The sequence below is a fragment of the Nicotiana sylvestris genome, chromosome 3 (genome assembly GCF_000393655.2).
Source record: "Nicotiana sylvestris chromosome 3, ASM39365v2, whole genome shotgun sequence".
Lineage (NCBI taxonomy): Eukaryota > Viridiplantae > Streptophyta > Magnoliopsida > Solanales > Solanaceae > Nicotiana > Nicotiana sylvestris.
The window spans coordinates 219,736,947-219,754,955 of record NC_091059.1 but is presented as its reverse complement, the minus strand read 5'-3'; the positions used below and the strand labels follow the sequence as shown (position 1 = coordinate 219,754,955).

Below are 18,009 nucleotides of genomic sequence, written 5' to 3'. Positions count from 1 at the left end.
TCTGTGAGAGTAGAGAAATTGGAGAGGTAGGCTTGATAGTGTTCTGGCAAATGTGTGTAATTGATATAGCTTGAAATTGGATAGGCAATATCCTGATGGTTTTAGACCAGTGACATAATCTTTGAGCCAAATTGCTGGTTTTGTACCCCTGGTGGATTTCCTAAGAATAGGAGCTTCTGCATTGATAGCAGGTTCAACTGACTATGATTGTTGAGTGGTACCTTGTTGTTCCTGCAAATCTGCTTCAACTTCCTGCATAGTGGCTAGAGGTTTAGCTACAATATCTTCAGATGCATTTGGAGTAGGTGCATCAACTCCTGTTGGCTCAACCAAAACTGCATCTGATAGTTCAATAGCAGGGATTCCTTCTTCCTCCATGTTTTCATTGCCTAAGTCTTCTTGTGAGTCAAGAGGGACACCATCACCATATGCTCCTAGTGTATTAGTGTTCATATCTGTTGGTGCAAGAATAAACAAGTCCTCCTGGCAAACTTCATCACCTTGGAAAGGAAAAATATCTTCTCTAAAAGTCACATCCCTGCTGACAAAGAAAGTGTTAGATTCTAAGTTAAAAAGGTTGTATCCTTTTTGTGTCTCTGAGTACCCCATGATTACTACTCTTCTGGCTCTAACAACAAATTTGTCACCTCTAGGAAGGGTACTTGCATAGCATAAACAACCAAACACTCTCAAATGATCTATGCTTGGTTGTTTGCCATACAACAGTTCATAGGGAGATCTTTTGTTCAAAACCTGTATGGGTATCTTGTTGTTGAGATACACTGCTGTTTTAATACATTCTCCCCAGAATCTGATTGGCACATTACTCTGTAGCTTGAGTGCTCTATCCACATCAATGATATGTCTATGTTTTCTTTCCACCACTCCATTCTGCTGTGGAGTGTATGGACAAATGCTTTGATGAACAATCCCAAGTGCTTTAAACAAGTCACTACACTGGCTATTGAAAAATTCTGTACCATTGTTTGTTCTCAATGTCTTAACCATCACACCAAACTGATTTTTTACTAAAGAAAGAAAGTCTTTCAGCACAACAAAAACTTCACATTTGGACTTTAACAAACAAGTCCAAGTATATCTACTATAGTCATCAACCAGAGTAACAAAATATTATTTTCCATTATAAGTTCCTACCTTGTAAGGACCCCATACATCAGCATGCACTAATTGAACCACACAGTTTGAACTACTGTTACTTATGGGAAAACTCAGTCTGCTTTGTTTAGCTAAAGGGCAAATTTGACATTCCTTTTGCATCTTCAGCCTCACTTTATTCTTTAAATCTGGCAAATGCTGCATAGCATATGTGGAGGCATGTCCTAGCCTTTGATACCACAATGTGGTTGTTACTCCCTCTCTGTGAAATGAACCAGCAGCAACTACATCTCCTCTACTGAGTATGTAAAGTCCACTATCTTCTCTACTAATCCCCAATACCATGCCACTGCATAGTCCCTGAAATACACAAAAATCAGGGAAAAAACATGCAGAGCAACATAGGTCCTTAGTCAACTTGGATACTGAGAGTAAGTTGAACTTAAAATTTGGTACATATAACACATTCTTGATTTTCTGACTCCCTAATATTGTAGCATCTCCAGCATGCATGATTTCAGATCTATATCCTGTAGGTGTTTGTACTCTAAAACTATTATGTCCTTCTACAGGTCTAATAAAATCCAATACACTATTGCAAAATGTTATGTGGTGTGATGCACCTGAGTCTATTATCCAATCATATGCATAAACATTGGATACATTAGACATCAATGACATAATACCTGCCATGTTTGAAGATCCAGTCAACTTTGATGGCCCTGCACTCCTCTCTTTTGATGAAGTTTTCTCCAGCAGGCTTATCAACTGTTTGTACTATTCTGCTGTGAGATAGTTCCCCTGTGGTTGATTTCTGGCTTCAGCACCTGCATCTGTGTTAGCATTGTTAGCAAAAGGTTTATATGTACCTAGTTGTTCCTTCTTTTTGCTCTTGAAATCCGGAGGATAGCCTATTATTTTGTAACAATTTTCCTTCAAATGACCTTTATAACCACAATGCTCGCATATCAGCCCTGGCTTCTTGCCTTTGAACATCTGACCCCTTCCTGCTAAAATTGTTAGTGGTTCCTTATTTGTTTCCACAACACCTAGTGTTCTCTGACTTTCTTCCTGTATAGCTACTGCATATGCTTGAATAACTGACAAAACTGGCCTTTTCTGCAATATATTGCTCCTTACTTGACTGTAACTCTCATTGAGTCCCATAAGAAACTGCAACAATCTTTGCCTCACTAGATGTTCCACATAAGGCCTCGATTCTTCACCGTCACAAGAAGGTAATTGGGCCAAAATGTCTAACTCATCCCACAGATCTTTCATTTTTGAGAAATATGAAGTAACCGACTCAGTTCCTTGCTTTAGGCTTGCAATGTCAGTCCAAAGTTGATAGATTCGAGTCAAATTATCCGTGTCAAACCTCTCTTTGAACTCATCCCATACTTTCTTCGCACTTGAAGCATACATGATGCTAGGTACCAACTCACTTGCTACAGTGCTACTCAACCAGTAAACCACAACAGCATTACATCTCTCCCATTGCGTTTCCAATTCTCCTTTGTACGATTTCTTTACACATGTACCGTCCACAAACCCTAGCTTATTCTTCACTAATAGTGCAACCGTCATTGCCCTGCCCATAGGGCATAGTTTTTCGGCCCTGTGAGCTTCAACGAGATCAATGTTGTGTCAGGTGCATCTGAATCTCGAAGAAACAGTGGGTGATTGTGAGGTAGTTGTGCAATTTCATCTGTCGCCATAGCTGAACTTCAAAAAATTCTGCAATTTCTCAAAATTCTGCAACTTCAATCACTTCGATCTACGCAATTATAACGATCTAGGCTCCGATACCATGTTAATTTGTTGAATCTACACTCAATGATCTTAGATTGATAACATGCAATCGAATTTGGGAAGAGTTATGAAGGATCTAGAAGAAGGACATGAGGAGAAGACAAATGCATTTTTGCTTATGTTGAAGAAGAAGAAGCAGTATAACTGTTTTTGGAGGGACATTGTTTATTTAACATAAAACACGTGCCCTTTTCCACTTTCTAACACCATGACCCTAAACTTCCTTTCTTTACATTTAGGTCCATCTATTAGCTTTCTAACTAACTAACAACTAACTTTAATTAGTGTTTCTGATATTTAGTTAAAACCAACCCAACCCAATTATGGTCAGATTTTTTTTCCAACACCAAACCAAATCAAACCAGCCCATAGTCGGGTTTTGTTTCTCGGTTTGACTCGAATTATCGATTGATGCGGTTTGTCAGTTTCCTTTGTAAACCCCTACTTTTTGGCAGAATGTTTTTTCTTCTTCACTCTTGACGCTTCCACTTTCCATTCCATTTTATGAGAATCTCTTCCAACCTTCAATACTTAGAGCCCAAAAAAATTTCACTTGTTTTCGAAATCAATGCATTTTGAAAATTTTCCAAAATTTGAAAAATTCCAAAAAACTGTTTTTTCAAAATTTTCTTTCAAATCACTCTCAAAACTTTAAAAAACTAACCAAAATTATATTCATGTCCAAACACAACTCTAAATTTCAAATACCATTTTCACTTGATTTTTTTTCTTCACTTTTTGAAATTTACAATTCGTATGTCCAAACGCCCACTTAATAGTGGAGTAGTAATATTTTAATAGTTTTACTTCTTTGATTTGACCAAATCCACTCATATGACATGCCATATAAGAATGTAATTTGTTCTAAACTTGAGTTAAGTTGTCATTATGATCATTACTTATCATAACTTGAATTAAGCAAATTTTCATTATTGCTTTATATGTTTTAACTCAATTGAACTTTTAACCTGTTTGGTCAAACTTTTTCAAGTTGAAAAGCACAAAAAATGTATTTTTTTTCAAAATTGAAGTGTTTGGCCAAACTTTTAGAAGGAAAAAAAATATTTTTGAGTAGAAGCAGGAGCAACTTTGGAGAAGTAGAAAAAGTAGTTTCTTCCCGAAGTACTTTTTTGAGAAACAGTTTTAAAAAACTTGGTCAAATACTAATTGATGCTTCGAAATATTTTTCAAATTAATTTGCCAAATACAAACTACTTTTTACTCTAAAAGTACTTTTGAAAAAAAATAATTTAAAAAAAAATACTTTAAAAAAAATACTTATCAAAATAAGTTTCCAGCTTGGCCAAATAATCTATTAAATCCAATCTAAACTGCTTTTTAACACCCCTAAATTAAAGAATACTGACTTCTCATCGTAGTATTTGTAATTTGATTCGGGCGCTTTTTGGGTCCCATGGATAACTTATCTTTATTTGCATCAATAGTCCCCAATGTTTGTGAAATGAGTACAATTTCCACTCCCTGTTGTACAGACTCTGGAGACTGTGACACTTGTTAATGGCCGTTTCTCACTCGCCTGTCGCTGCATGTTATTAATCTCAGTCATGAAAACGCCAGAAACCCATTTAACCTTAATCGAAACTTAGCATAATAACACTCTCCTTCTTTGTTGCACATTTTATTTATTTTCCTAGAAAAAAACCTAGGCTTTTGATTAGATTATTGCGGTGCGTTTGGTTTGAGTGGAGTTGTTATTAAGCATGAGATGGGAAAGAGTGGGTGTACATGGAGGTGGTGGGCCTGGGAAAAGGTGGGGCCACACCTGTAATTCTGTCTTCGGAGGTAAGCTTCTCTACGTCTTCGGTGGCTATGGCAAAGACAACAGACATTCCAATAAAGTTCACGTCTTTGACACTGGTATGCGTTCTTTTTCTTTCGTTTTTTCCAAGTAAAAATTGCACCTTTTCTTGTTTCTGGCTTTTCGTTTCCTGAAATTGTTGTGTCAGTTCATATTTTCTTGTGGCTTTTTTCAGTATGCTTGTTTAGGGTTTTCTTAATAGTATTAAATTTTTTCTGAAGACATAGGGCTTTAACGTTTTGTTGCATAAGTAATTGGGGAGAGGTTTTGATAAATCTATCCTTACATTGTTCTGCTATTTTGCAGTTAATCGAATGTGGAGTGAGCCAGTGATGAAGGGAGCATTGCCCACACCTAGGGACAGCCACAGTTGTACAAACATTGGAGATAATCTCTTTGTGTTTGGGGGCACAAATGGGAGAGAGCCTCTTAACGATTTGCATATTTTGGACACTTGTTAGTGCATTTTGATCTTAAGACCATTTTCTTATTGCTTAATCTTTTAATAGTTGCCTCTGTTGTCTGTGTAATGCTAATTTAAATTTGCTTTCTAGATTTTCTGATTAGAATATCTCTAGTCTAATGTTATGAGGATAAACCCTTAAGTTATTACATTTTGTGTTGTTCTACTTAGAAAGTTGTGTTACATTCCATTCTACGAGATTAGAAAATCACCATTAATACCTCGGTCGAGATGGAAGATAATTCTTTCTTTCATTGATTTGGGGCTATTTACAAGATTTAGGCTGGTCTCTCCTATCAGAAACCAGGAAAGAGCTTCAAGATAATCTGTTAGTAGTTTCTTTATCTTACCTTATCAGAAAGAAAAAAGATACTCCGACTTGTTATTCCCAAAAGTGCGATGTTTTCCAGAGAGACGATAACATGAGATAAAACATGTTCTGTTCTTCCATTTGTTTGGACGTTGAAAGTTGGCACATATAAGGAATTCTATCTGTTGTTCCAAATGATTTTCACTCACTACCTAATAATTTGCTGAATCTACTTGCTTTTAGCTTCAAATACATGGATATCACCAAGTCTAAGAGGCGATCGCCCTAATCCAAGGGAAGGCCACAGTGCAGCACTTATTGGAAAACGGCTTTTCATATTTGGTGGATGCGGCAAATACGATGACACTGAAATATACTATGATGATGTTTATGTATTGAATACAGGTCTCTCCTCTCTCTCTCTCTCTCTCTCTCTCTCTCTGTTATTAAGGTGGCTAATGGTAGACTGCACTTAGCCAGTACGGTGAATTTTGCATTATGACTTGAGCGTAACAATGTGAAATTCCGAACAACTTCAAAAACCATCGAACTACTGATAGAAAGATGAGGGCAATGGGGAGGGTAGTGATACAAACTTTAAATTGGTAATAATGGAAGAGGAAAGTGAAGAAAAACAGGAGGCATCAGCCAGTCGTTTCTGTCTCAAAATTTTAGTTCTCTTAGGAATTGAACCCTAAGCATTGCAACTCCTCGGAAAAGAAACCTCCCCTGTCTAGTAGTTTATAATCTGAGAGAAAGTTAGACGATCTCTTCAAAGGTGCACTCACATTGTTCTTATCCTATTGTTCATATGCATTTTGTATTCTACTGCTACTTAAATCACTAAAGTCTTGCACAGTTGTTAGGAATCCAGTTTTTAGATCTCATACAGCTCTTGGTTTTCTTTTCTATGAAGTTTATGGTTTTTAATCTCATATATACACACACAAGAGAGAGAGAAGAGCGGACGCCGGGGAGGGGGTGGGGAGCTAGTGATCCTGGTGGTGGTTATTTCATAAACTCTTTTTTTTTAATGCTTCTTCTCATTTGGCAGAGACATTTGTTTGGAAACGCATTGCGCCATCAGGCACTCCGCCATGTAAGCGTGAGAGCCATTCCTGTTCGTCTTGGAATAATAAGATCATTATCATAGGTGGTGAAGACATATCTAGCTTTTATTTGTCAGATGTTCATATACTTGACACAGGTATTCACAAAACTCACTCTTGAAGTGAAATATAGAAAAGGTTACACTTGTATCACAGTTCTGTTTCTAGTACTAAGTCTGCATTTGTTTTCACAGATACTCTGGTTTGGTGCAAGTTGAATACTACGGGCCAGAATTTGCCACCGCGAGCTGGGCATACAACCATTGCATTTGGGAAGAACTTGTTTGTCTTCGGGGGTTTCGCTAATGACCAGAGCCTATTTAATGATGTTTACGTGCTTGATGTTGGTATGTTATCTATTGAATCATATAAACTTTTAAGCTCTTTTCCTGTAAAACGAAAACCAAACAAATGAAACTAAATAATATGATGACATCAGCTGTTCCATCAAGCCTCTTGTCCCTGATCCTCTTATATGAGAGAAGCTTTAAAAAAAAAAAAAAAAGCGTAAGGACATAGTGAAGAGGGCAGGAGGAAGAAGAAATCATGTAAAGTATGGAAGATCACGCCAAGCCCATGACTCTTCCTGAAAGTAGGAATGGACTGCAGTGACCATATTTGACATGGATCTGAGCTGACGATAATGGAAGAGATGGAGCCAGGGGGTTAAATTTGTTTGTATATATGTGTCTGCTTCTCTTTGTGGCGTTGGGGGAGGGTGGGATGTGGGGGGAGGAACCCGACTTTCATGTTGGCTAATGAGAATAGAGTGGTTGAAAATGATTGGAATATTGGTCATGCTTTATCACTTTTTGTAGTCGGAATGCTGTCTCTTTTTTCTATTCTTTGCTCTTCTTCGATCAGCATTTAATATTTTCCCAATCCCCAGTCTTACAAAATGAGTTTGTCTTTGTGGTTCTTCAAGTGCATTATCTTTCTGTTTGAATGAAGGGGCTTATGTGTCCCATGTTTTCTTTCCTTAATTATCAAGTGCATTATTGTTCACCACTCCAGCACTCCTCTTTTGTTTGTGATAATACTTGATATGGGATAGAGCATTTGAGTAGGAGGAAGTGCAGTTACTTTCTTCTAAACCAAACATCTAGGAAAATTTTGGTCTAAATTGTCTTTGTGTCTGTCCTTGTGTGGTCCCCAACATCAACGGGGTACCTCAGAACAGTTAATAAGAAATTAATTATTCTGAGATCATATTATTTCGCCATTGTTTTAAAAAATATTCAGCAAATGATGCTTGGTGGATCTTAGTTAGCATTCATCATTGAGAATCAGAAAAGATATTTTAGAACTATACAGGAAATCTGTGCTGCTGTCAACTTCTAAATGATAATTTCTCCGACTTATTGTGCTGTTTGTCATGATTGGTTTGTATTAAAGAGATATATGATATTCAATTGATCGCTATCTGAAGCTGGATGTCTGTGTACTGTTCTTTGTTCGAAATGTCCCTGCAGCTGCAGGTACATGGACTGAGGTCATGCCCACTGGTGAGGGCCCATCTGCCAGATTCTCAGTAGCTGGGGATTGCTTAGATCCACACTTGGGAGGTGCTCTTGTGTTCATAGGTGGTTGTGATAATAACCTTCAACCCTTGGAGGACATGTATTATCTATATACAGGTCTATCTTTGAATCCACCAACAACCACACACTGCTTTCCATTGGCTTGTACTTATTTATGGTACAATATTGATTTAGAACTTTCCCTTTGAGAAATTTATGAAATCTATGTTGTATATTCATATCACTAGGCCTTGTTAGAGAGGCTGAACGAGACGAAAGAAGGATAGAGAAGTTGTCTTTGAGGAAGCAGTTGAAGTTAAAATGCCAGGAGCAACAAGCTTTAGCTTCTCCCTATGATAATACTCTTGTTGGATTTGAGAATAACGCTAATGTCCATCACCAACTGCCTTTGAATTATACACAGCCAAGTGAGAAACTTTTTTTGTATCTTCTTTATTTTATTTTGTAGTTTCCCACCTTGTACTTCCTCAGAATTTTCTTACTGAAGCTGCTCCTTGTTAATGCATTTATGAGTTGCTTTCGTTTTCTCAATGCGATTGCTTTAACTGTTATCGTGACAATATGTTAGGTAAGAGGAGACCTTAAAGACAAGAATAACTGAAGAGAGGAACGATTGGATGATAATCCATCTAAGCAAGCTTCCCTGATGATCCAACAGCTATATATAACAAAAAGATTTGTTGTTGTTTCTTTGCTATAAGCTATGCGTAATTTTATGTAATTATGCGAGTGGATACTAAACATGTACACTTCTCTATGAATCTCTTTTTTTCCAGGAAAATTAAAGTGTGCTAGCATGTCATATGTTATCTGATATATAGTACGTTTTGGTATAGACCCTGTAGTGATACATTGTGTAGTGCATTTAATGCTTGAGGCAGTGAAATTGGTTTTGACTGACTTCTGAAGGTGCACTGATATTGTGGCAGGTCGGCAGAACATTTATTTGAACGAATACCAGACTCCTATGGGGAAGAAGACTTTTCAAGCCAAGGTCACAAAGAGTTTTCCAGATGGGTATACCATTGAAACTGTTATAGATGGAAAACCCCTCCGTGGAGTGCTATTTTCCAACAAACCAAGACCTGAACAGACTCCCTGCAATGATTCTATCAGGTGCATGATCTTCTGAATTCTACACTTGATGGATAAGAGCAGCAAAATTTCAGTATTTATCAATTCTTCTGTTCACTTGTTGCCTTTTGGATGATGTTATCATATTTCCAGAATTACGAATACTGGAAGTGGTGAAACTGGTAATGAGAAGCCGAACAACGACCATAATTCTGTTAAAGAAGTTACAAGACCTACAGAAAAAAATGTAAACAACTTCCAGCAAGCAGATGTCTCTGGTGGGAAATCTATCAGAAATGAGGCCCCGGTTGGAGATGTTACAGCTGAAATGAAGAGTCCATCCCCCTCTGATGCTTCAGCAGCCCAAGAGGTTATACCTTTTCGTGTGGAATAAATAGTTTAATCATGCCATACAATCTTAAAGAGAAAATTTTGTACTAATGCCTGCGTGGCTGCACAAGAACATGAAATTTCCTTCCTCGTTAGCTTGCATAGATCATTTTTCTTATTGCACTTGCAGCATTTCATTTATGAAGCTGCAGAATTGGTTTTAGCATTTGACTTGAAACCATGGCCTCAAACCGTGCTTATAATCTGCTATCACCCGTGGGTTATAATCTTCTTCCCCTCTTTGGTTTATAATCACAGTCGTGAGGGCAGCCTACTTACATGCCAACATTCAATCTTCATCTTCAGCATTTGACTTGAAACCACGGCCTCAAACCGTGCTTATAATCTGCTAGCACCCATGGTTTATAATCTTCTTCCCCTCTTTGGTTTATAATCACAGTCATGAGGGCATGCCTACTTACATGCCAACATTCAATCTTCATCCTCTTGTCGAACTAACATGAGGAATCAGTGGTGACCATTAGTCTGTATTGTGAAAATTTATATACAGAGCTTATGATTAAGCAACAGATTTGAATTGTTTCAAGTTTAGTGAACGATATAGGCTTTTATGACCAAGCTCTGATATATTCTTTTCTTGTTAATTTGAGATATCAGTCCACAAATAGCAGTCCCCTCTCTCTCTCTGCCCGATTTAAATTATAATCACTATTGGAGCTACATACTTAATCAAAAAAAGATTTACACTGATGCTTACATATCTTCCATTCCTGCTGGTTTCTGATCTTCCATGATTCTGTATTCATACCTCCCTCGTTAGCGAAGTCGAGTTATTTATGTTGAAACTTTTACTTTGAGATCATTTATGATGAAGTGCCTTTGTAACAGGTTCATGACGTCTCAAAGTCTTCAGCGGTGCCTGATGTAAATTTGGAAAGTAGTAGAGCGAGTGATCCAGTAGATTGTGGTACTAGGATTTCTAAGGAGAATGCTACTGCAAAAAATGACTCGTAAATCCTTTACTGAGGTATGTGCCCCACACATCTTGCAAGTTTTGGGTGATCTTGTATCAAAGTGCTGTAAAAATTTGAAGTCATAAAAGTACCATCCAAGTCCTGCGACTGTTAATTTCAGACATCATACGCCAAGACAAAATGTTGCTGATTTTACAACTATCTTGCCTTGACCATTTGTGATACGTATATGAAATTATTCTTTCGAACCTCAGTTTACTGAAGAAACTGTTGATGGTTAGTTTGAAATATTTAACTTTTTACAGAATCCCCAGCAGTGTTCTTTTTTATTTGAACTTGCCTTTTCGTTAAGATGGCTTCACTCATTTTCTTCAAGTGATCGTGGCCTTTGGTTTTGAATCTATCTTTAAGGAGAATGAGATTTCCTCCATGTGGGTAGAGGCCCATATTAAAGATTATTAATCTTAGTTCAATAACTTTAATTGATAAAAATATGTACTTATATATGTGTCGTAGTGTACATTTATTAACCGTATCCCAAACCCGTATCCGCACTTAGTTCCATACCCCAAATCCTAAAATTTATGTGATGAAGAATCATACCTCTAGATCCACACCCGCATCGTTTACCCCCACCCAAACTCAAGCAATATTGCAGTCAGGCAATGACGCAAAACAAGATTTCTAGATTTAGGCTGTGCTGCTCTTGCCTTGTGTCTTCTTAAATTGTAAATTTCTTTCAAAAGTCAATGGCCAAATGCAAACGAGATTAAATGAAATATCGGTAAATATCTGTCTTGGCTTTTAAGTTACAATGATTTTGGACAAACGTGTAAGTTAAATTTAATTCTGTGTCATATCTGTGCTTTGTTTGCCTGTTTGATCTGCAAGCATTTATACCATTTTGTTTTTGTTCCAAAACCATGTAATGAAACAGAAAAAAAATGAGTTTCTGACATCCTGATTTTGGGCTGGCAATAGAAACATGTTAAAATGTCTTCTTACTTCTTTTTTCGTTTAATTAAATACTTGAAGCCAATTCATCACACGAGTAAATAGGTACTTGGAGTCCTTTGATAGGTGGTTTTTCCCTTTTCTGCTAGTATAAAATCTTTGCTTTTCAACTATAGATATGTATGAAACTCCTGTCATCTCGTATTAAGAATTGTTAAATTAGCTTTTTCTGATTGATTGTGCTATCTTTAATGTCTGAAAAAATGTCTATTTGTATCGTTACCTTTTTTGTGCCAGAAAATTTTCCTAAATTCCAATTTACTTGCTGTCTCGTGCATTGTCTTACCTTGTTTGCTATGGCATATAGATCTTATCGAGCAGAAAAAGGCTGTTATTTTCCGCTAATATAACTAAAACCATTTGCCAATGGATATTTTATACATAAGAAAGGAGCTTGATGTTCATGGGAGTAAGATAACTTGGTTTTTACCAAACACATTTCACAACATTTCTATATCTGTCGGTTTTTCCTTGATCAGAGCTTGGTTGTCTGCTTCAGTTCTTATCTTTCTGCTTTCTGCACTGGCAACAATTTGGATGATGAAACCTATACCCCTGGTAGCGCTCCCTCTTTAGCCCAACTCCTAGGACTAATCAGCTTTGACATCCTTTCACCGATTTATCACTTTGTCTATTTTAACTGTTGCCAGAACTTTATGCTTTACATATATGCATGAATTGCGACATTGAATTGACTATTGCATTTGTGGAGTTGCAGAATCAAACAGCTTGGAGAAAGATTCTCTTGATCAAAGTCAATTCATGGAAATCAAAACGTATACGGAAACCAGATATGATCCTCACATCTCACCTTAGGGCATCTTAATGTAGTCCTCTAGGTAATTTTACTACTGAATGTTTAATTTAGAAATATATTACTTCTGAAGAAGTGAAGATAGACACTTACCTTAGCATATCAGTTGTGCTCCTATAACCATAAGATAGCAGCAGACCTGCTTCTCAACTAATTGGTGATATTAGCTAACTTTTTCTTGTTCCTTTTTTGCAGATAGAATCAAATGGAAAACTGATTAGCCTCTCACAATTTTGTCATCAGAGGGTGGTTATTTCCTTGAATTCCCCTTTGTCTACGACCCCCAGACTCTTTGACATACACCCAAAGAACTGTCATCATTTAACCATTTCTTTTTCTTTTTTTAATTATCAAACACTCCTGTTTTTCTCCTTTTCCCCTCGTTGGTGTCTCTTTTCAAGGTGGTGGAAGCGAGGGTTGACAGGATGAATTTCAGAGTGATATGATTTCTCTGAGGAACTGGGGTGGAAATGCTTTAGATCCAAGGACTGCTTTTTTTGTCAATAGCTCCATCGCCACCACTGTTGTATATATTAGGATATCGACTAGAACTTTTTATCTTCCCAATATGACAAATACTGATGTTTGAAAATTGAGAGTCCTCATATTTTTATGCTCCATTTTCATCCCCTCTTTTGTTTTTTTCCTGTTGCATTTCCTTTTCCCCTTTTTTATTATTTTTTTTTGGGGTGGGGGGGGGGTGGGGGGGGGGGGATTATGAGGGACGAGAGGACGAAGAGCCAACTTAATGTGAAGGTGGCCGAGGGAATTGAAATATTTTATCTCTGCAAAATTTTCATGGGAATTTCACATTTTCATTTTCCTCGGGTTTACGAAGACACTGCCCTTTCACCCATACTCACTGTGGTGACAGTGGTCACCATCTAAGCTAATACTAGAAGCTGAAAGAAAACAATTTACAAATTTCCCAGTCTTATCGCCAAACTGTCTTTGTAACTGTGAAACACCAATGCTTATTAATCCTCCTCCGTTACAATCAATTACTGCAGTTTACCATGTTCTGCTCATAAGAGTACTTCCTCAAGGATATCACAACGTTATGATTCGAGTCATCCAATGACAAGAGCATAATAAATTCACTGATTATAGATAGCATTTCAGCGTACGAAGTTTTGCGCTGAGTAATTTTCATTAATTTAAAATGGTTTCAGTAGTAATTATAATGCCATTCACTGAATTACCACTCTGAATATTTGTAGTTGTAAATATCATAATGTCGCTAAACATCTTTACAATGAAAAGAGCAATTGTTGCAGTATCATGCATGTTCATAATCATTTTAGGAGATGGATGCAAAACGATTGAGTTTTTTAAAATCATTGCACCCTAACACAACAGTAGCACGAATTAAAACTTGATTTCTGTAAGCATGCGTTGAGGATTGTTCACAGTTGAAGCTTATCCGGGTGAATCCCAACAGTGGGTAGGAAAGGATTATCATATTACAATTGGATCATCCAAATGCCGACACTGTTTTCCCAGACACAAAACAAACCAACATACAGTAACAGCAGTCTCATCATTTTTCATGAAAACATAGTTTCATCTTTGGACAGAAGGAACTAGTTTTTTCCATCGCCAAACAAGTAACCCAGGGAAGATCCACCGCCTGGGGCCGCATGCACTTTGGTAGATGGGCGATCCTGGAAAGAGACAAGATTCAAACATTTAATTGACAAGATAATATCACCCTGTGAACTAGAAAAGAATAAAGGGAATATGATGCAACAGAATTAGCAATGCGAGAAGCTTATGCTACTGAGCTAGATGAAAATGGGAAAAAAATATCTGCAGAAGAGGATGGTTCCGTCCTCAAATTCCCCTCCTGAAGTGCTAAACTTGGGCAGCAGCAATTGACACAAGGGTGATGTGACAGAATCAAGAACGCAAGAAGCATGTAATACTGAACTAAATAGCAGACGGAAAAGAACTTCCTTAAGAAGAAAAAAAAAAGATGCTTTATCCACAATTGCCTCCTGAAAATGGCAAAAGGTAATAAAGGAACCTATCATGTTAATTGCTTCAATTGACCTACTTGGAAAGCAGAAGTGCTTCTACAAAAGCAGCAAGAACTGAAGGGGTGACAGAATTAAGAATGTAATAAGCATATAGTACTGAACAAAACAGAGAATGGAAAAGAATTTTCTTCATAATAGAACTGCTTTCAAACTCACCTTCTGAAAGCAGTCATTTCAAAAACTATTTTATTTGATCAAAGCCATGAGGTGAATCATAAATAAAGAAACCAATAAGTAGGAGAGGATAAGTAATCTGCAAGGAAATGCTAAAACCGACTTTGAAAGAAAAATGATTCGGATCATACTGTGAGGAAATTCCCAGTGTTTTGTCCATCTGCGCGGAAATAGTTATTGGTGTTGCTCCCCTGGATGCCAGCTGGAATCTGCTTATTAACATTTGCAGCTGGTGCAGCTGCAGTAGTTTTCTGTGGATCACTTGTAGTTGCTCCCTGATTCTGTGGAGCTTCTACCTTGGTGACAGTAGGTTTTGGAGCCTCACCGTCTCCAAAGAGGTAACCCAAGGAACTCTGTCCTCCACCACTACTGACTCCACGACGACCCATGATCTCTCTACTTTTAAATGCTAGATTCTGCTCAAAGCAGCAACACACATTCTCAGAAAAGATTTTAAGACATTGTAACCAAAACTTCTGAAGTACAAATAAGCTCTATTACCCACCCCGTGTACCTCCTAAAGATGAACCATAAATCCCAATGAACCACCCTATAAGAAACTAAGCAATTCTATTACGAAATCACAAAGACAATTCACAACTTGGTAACATGCGACTACAATTAAGGATATCATCAAGACTAGTACGGCATAAATATTGTGAATATACATGTATACACAGAATTCTGTCCTATTAAGACCCATGTAGATCAGTAGATTCATGATAATGAAATAGCTGCAGACGTAGAACTCATATCTATCTGAATCTATGAACTTAGGATTGTAGCTCTTGTATCCATTTAGACCAATTACATGCCTGTTACGCAATTATCTCCGGGTTTATCATTACCATTGACTCGTCTATCTATCGAAACCAGATAACATCCCTCAAATAGGAAGCAAACCTCCAACCATGGAAATCAAGTTGTACGCTGAAAATTTAGACATAAACACAAATCTCCAGCACATTACAGCATTGCAGATTGCAAAAACATCTGATTACAGGAAATGCAAGTTTGGTGATTGTTAAATCATCCAGAACCAAAAAACATCGCACAGTGACGCTACTAATGATGGAAATAGTAGTAACAACTGTCAGGAATGTCAAATATTTGATTTATTCTGTCAAGTTTATCAGTTTCTTCTATTAATTCGTTTAAATTAATTTTTGGAATTTCATCTGAACGAAACCCTGAGAGTGACATTAAAAGTCAGCCAGCAATGCACATTGCACACACATATATTATATAAATGCATGATAATTAAAGTAGTTAATACATTTAAAACTAACAATAACGCGAGATTATGACAGAGTTTATAACGAGCTCCATGGATGTAAATCTACCGACAAGCAATCATAATTCATAAATCGCTAAAAATTCAACCTCGCCATCGCAGCAGCATTCTAAACTCAGATCCGAAACCACGAAAATTATTATAAAATAAAACGAATGATGCATACATAAATGCTAACCAAAACACCGATCCAGATGAAAACGATCGACAACAAAAATGAGATTCAACTTTAAAAAAAAAATTAAAAATGAGATTCAAACGGAGTAGCGAAAAGAGAGTGCAGGTACCTGGACAGTAGGGATCAGATCTGTAGAGAGAAGAAACGGAGAGAAATTGTCTTGAAAAGGCAGTAGGGCTTTTATAGTTACGACTAAAGTCTATAGTGAGTGGGTGCCTGCTAGCTTGCATGGCTGGACAGGACTGTTGTGCAAATAATAACGGGATAATGGGAGGTTGGTTTTGTAAATATTTTAATTTTCTTTTTGACCCCTGTCTTTTTAGCTTTGTCTAGTTCACGTGGTTTCTCTTTTAGGATTAAATTACTAGTTGTAAAAGCACTAGATAAAGTGATTGGTGAATTGTCGAACCCGTGAACAATTTGAAATGAGACAAATGTTATTCCCTAGCTTGTTTGACCAACTTTCTAAAATCACCTTATTTTGAAAAATATTTTTATAAAAGTAATTTTGCTAAAAAATAATTTATATTTGACTAATTAATTTGAAAAAGACTTTTAAACATTAGTTAGTGTTTCACCAAGTTTTTAAAAAGTGTTTCTAAGTGTATTTTTCTCAAAAGTGCTTTTAAAAAAAATATTTTAGGAAGAATCTATTTTTCTCTATTTCTCAAAAATTGCTTCTGCTTGTACTCAAAAGCATTTTTTTTTCTTCTAAAAGTTTGACCAAATACATAACTTTGAAAAAAAATCACTTTTGGCCAGAGGCGGAGCCGAGATTTGAATATTATGGGTCCGAGGTTCTAGCTCGTTTAAGTTATTGGGTTCTAAATTAATAATTTTTGCATCTATACCCGGTTTTGGGGTAACAATTGAACTTATACCCACTTTGAAAGAAAAAAATGCAAACTTACCCACTTTACGATCAACTTCAGACTTATCGAATGTGAAGTTTAAAAAAAATTAGTATAAAGTGAAAAATTACACTTCAGATGCACTTAAGGCCAAAAGGTCCAAAGTGCAACCAAAGTTTTCATGTACTTAAGGTCAAATGGGCATAAAGTGCAAATTGCCCAAAAACAGATTGTTTTTCGAATTTTAACAATCTAATATACGATTTAATGCCTAGATCTACTCCAAATGAGCTCAAAGTTGAAACATTTCCACCAAATATCATCAAGAACAAACCTCAATCATCAATTTGTCAAAACAACAATAAATCTAACGAATCCATTTTGTAATTAAGAAAAAGAAAAAACCCTAAACAATAGTAAAAAAATAAAACGCCACAACAGCTCACCACGGTAAAACATCATAAACTACCTAAAAAGTATGTTCACAAACACCGTATAAAATCATTGTTACCCGAAGAAGAAGAAGAAGAAGAAGAAAGGGGAGAAAAAGGCATGAAATTGTTTAAATAGTGGATACAAGTAAAAAAAATTTAAAAGGTGGTACAGGTTAAATGGAGGCGACGAAATAAGGTGTCCCGTGCAATTTTTACATTTATACATATTCGATGGATTTCTTACATAAATATAGAATTTGGACAAAAGTTACTAAGTTCGACCATATCCGTAAGTCTTATACTAGCTCCATCCCTGCTTTTTGCAACAACAAAAAAACAGACTTGGCCAAAAAAAATAAAAAAAATTGACCCAATAGCCTATTAGTCTCAAAAGACATTTTTCTCAAAGACATTTTTTACCTTCCTACACTATATGAAACTATATTACCCTCCCTACTCAAGTTTTACTATAATTACATTTTATATACCCAATTACAATTTATGTACATTTTAAGGGAATTAATGATAATAATTAGTGTCCTAAAATTACTCTAGCATATCTTCCACTCCCACGTTTCTCTCTCCACATCCCATCCCTCTCCCCCCGTATCTTGCACCCACCCACGATTCCACCATTGACGG

The 18,009-nt window shown here is 36.6% G+C and overlaps 3 protein-coding genes across 3 annotated transcripts; 1 reads left to right on the top strand and 2 right to left on the bottom strand.

Annotated features, from left to right (window-relative positions):
• Positions 1-1,893: 1,893 nt before the first annotated feature.
• LOC138888696 (uncharacterized) lies at positions 1,894-2,703 on the bottom strand. The gene has a single exon (XM_070170608.1). It carries the CDS (start codon positions 2,701-2,703, stop codon positions 1,894-1,896), a length of 810 nt encoding a protein of 269 aa, XP_070026709.1.
• Positions 2,704-4,483: 1,780 nt separating this feature from the next.
• Positions 4,484-13,017, top strand: LOC104218464 (protein GLUTELIN PRECURSOR ACCUMULATION 3-like). Its single transcript, XM_009768962.2, has 12 exons — positions 4,484-4,806; positions 5,054-5,203; positions 5,764-5,925; positions 6,575-6,727; positions 6,824-6,976; positions 8,102-8,266; positions 8,398-8,577; positions 9,100-9,286; positions 9,398-9,614; positions 10,484-10,622; positions 12,302-12,422; positions 12,593-13,017. Exons 1-10 carry the CDS (start codon positions 4,650-4,652, stop codon positions 10,607-10,609), a joined length of 1,650 nt encoding a protein of 549 aa, XP_009767264.1. The 5' UTR covers positions 4,484-4,649; the 3' UTR covers positions 10,610-10,622; positions 12,302-12,422; positions 12,593-13,017.
• A 739-nt stretch (positions 13,018-13,756) lies between these two features.
• LOC104218463 (protein SPIRAL1-like 1) lies at positions 13,757-16,333 on the bottom strand. The gene is made up of 3 exons (XM_009768961.2): positions 16,192-16,333; positions 14,742-15,026; positions 13,757-14,061 (listed from the first exon to the last, which is right to left on the bottom strand). Exons 2-3 carry the CDS (start codon positions 14,997-14,999, stop codon positions 13,981-13,983), a joined length of 339 nt encoding a protein of 112 aa, XP_009767263.1. The 5' UTR covers positions 15,000-15,026; positions 16,192-16,333; the 3' UTR covers positions 13,757-13,980.
• Positions 16,334-18,009: the final 1,676 nt, after the last annotated feature.

What these genes read in the sequence shown, in the direction of transcription:
- LOC138888696 (XM_070170608.1), bottom strand. Translation starts at nt 2,703, where the DNA reads ATGACGGTTGCACTATTAGTGAAGAATAAGCTAGGGTTTGTGGACGGT.
- LOC104218463 (XM_009768961.2), bottom strand. Translation starts at nt 14,999, where the DNA reads ATGGGTCGTCGTGGAGTCAGTAGTGGTGGAGGACAGAGTTCCTTGGGT. An exon ending in ACACTGGGAATTTCCTCACA is followed by an intron (nt 14,062 to 14,741) that starts GTATGATCCGAA and finishes GTCTCTTTCCAG; the next exon opens with GATCGCCCATCTACCAAAGT.
- LOC104218464 (XM_009768962.2), top strand. Translation starts at nt 4,650, where the DNA reads ATGAGATGGGAAAGAGTGGGTGTACATGGAGGTGGTGGGCCTGGGAAA. An exon ending in TGTTTATGTATTGAATACAG is followed by an intron (nt 5,926 to 6,574) that starts GTCTCTCCTCTC and finishes CTCATTTGGCAG; the next exon opens with AGACATTTGTTTGGAAACGC. An exon ending in CATGTATTATCTATATACAG is followed by an intron (nt 8,267 to 8,397) that starts GTCTATCTTTGA and finishes TCATATCACTAG; the next exon opens with GCCTTGTTAGAGAGGCTGAA.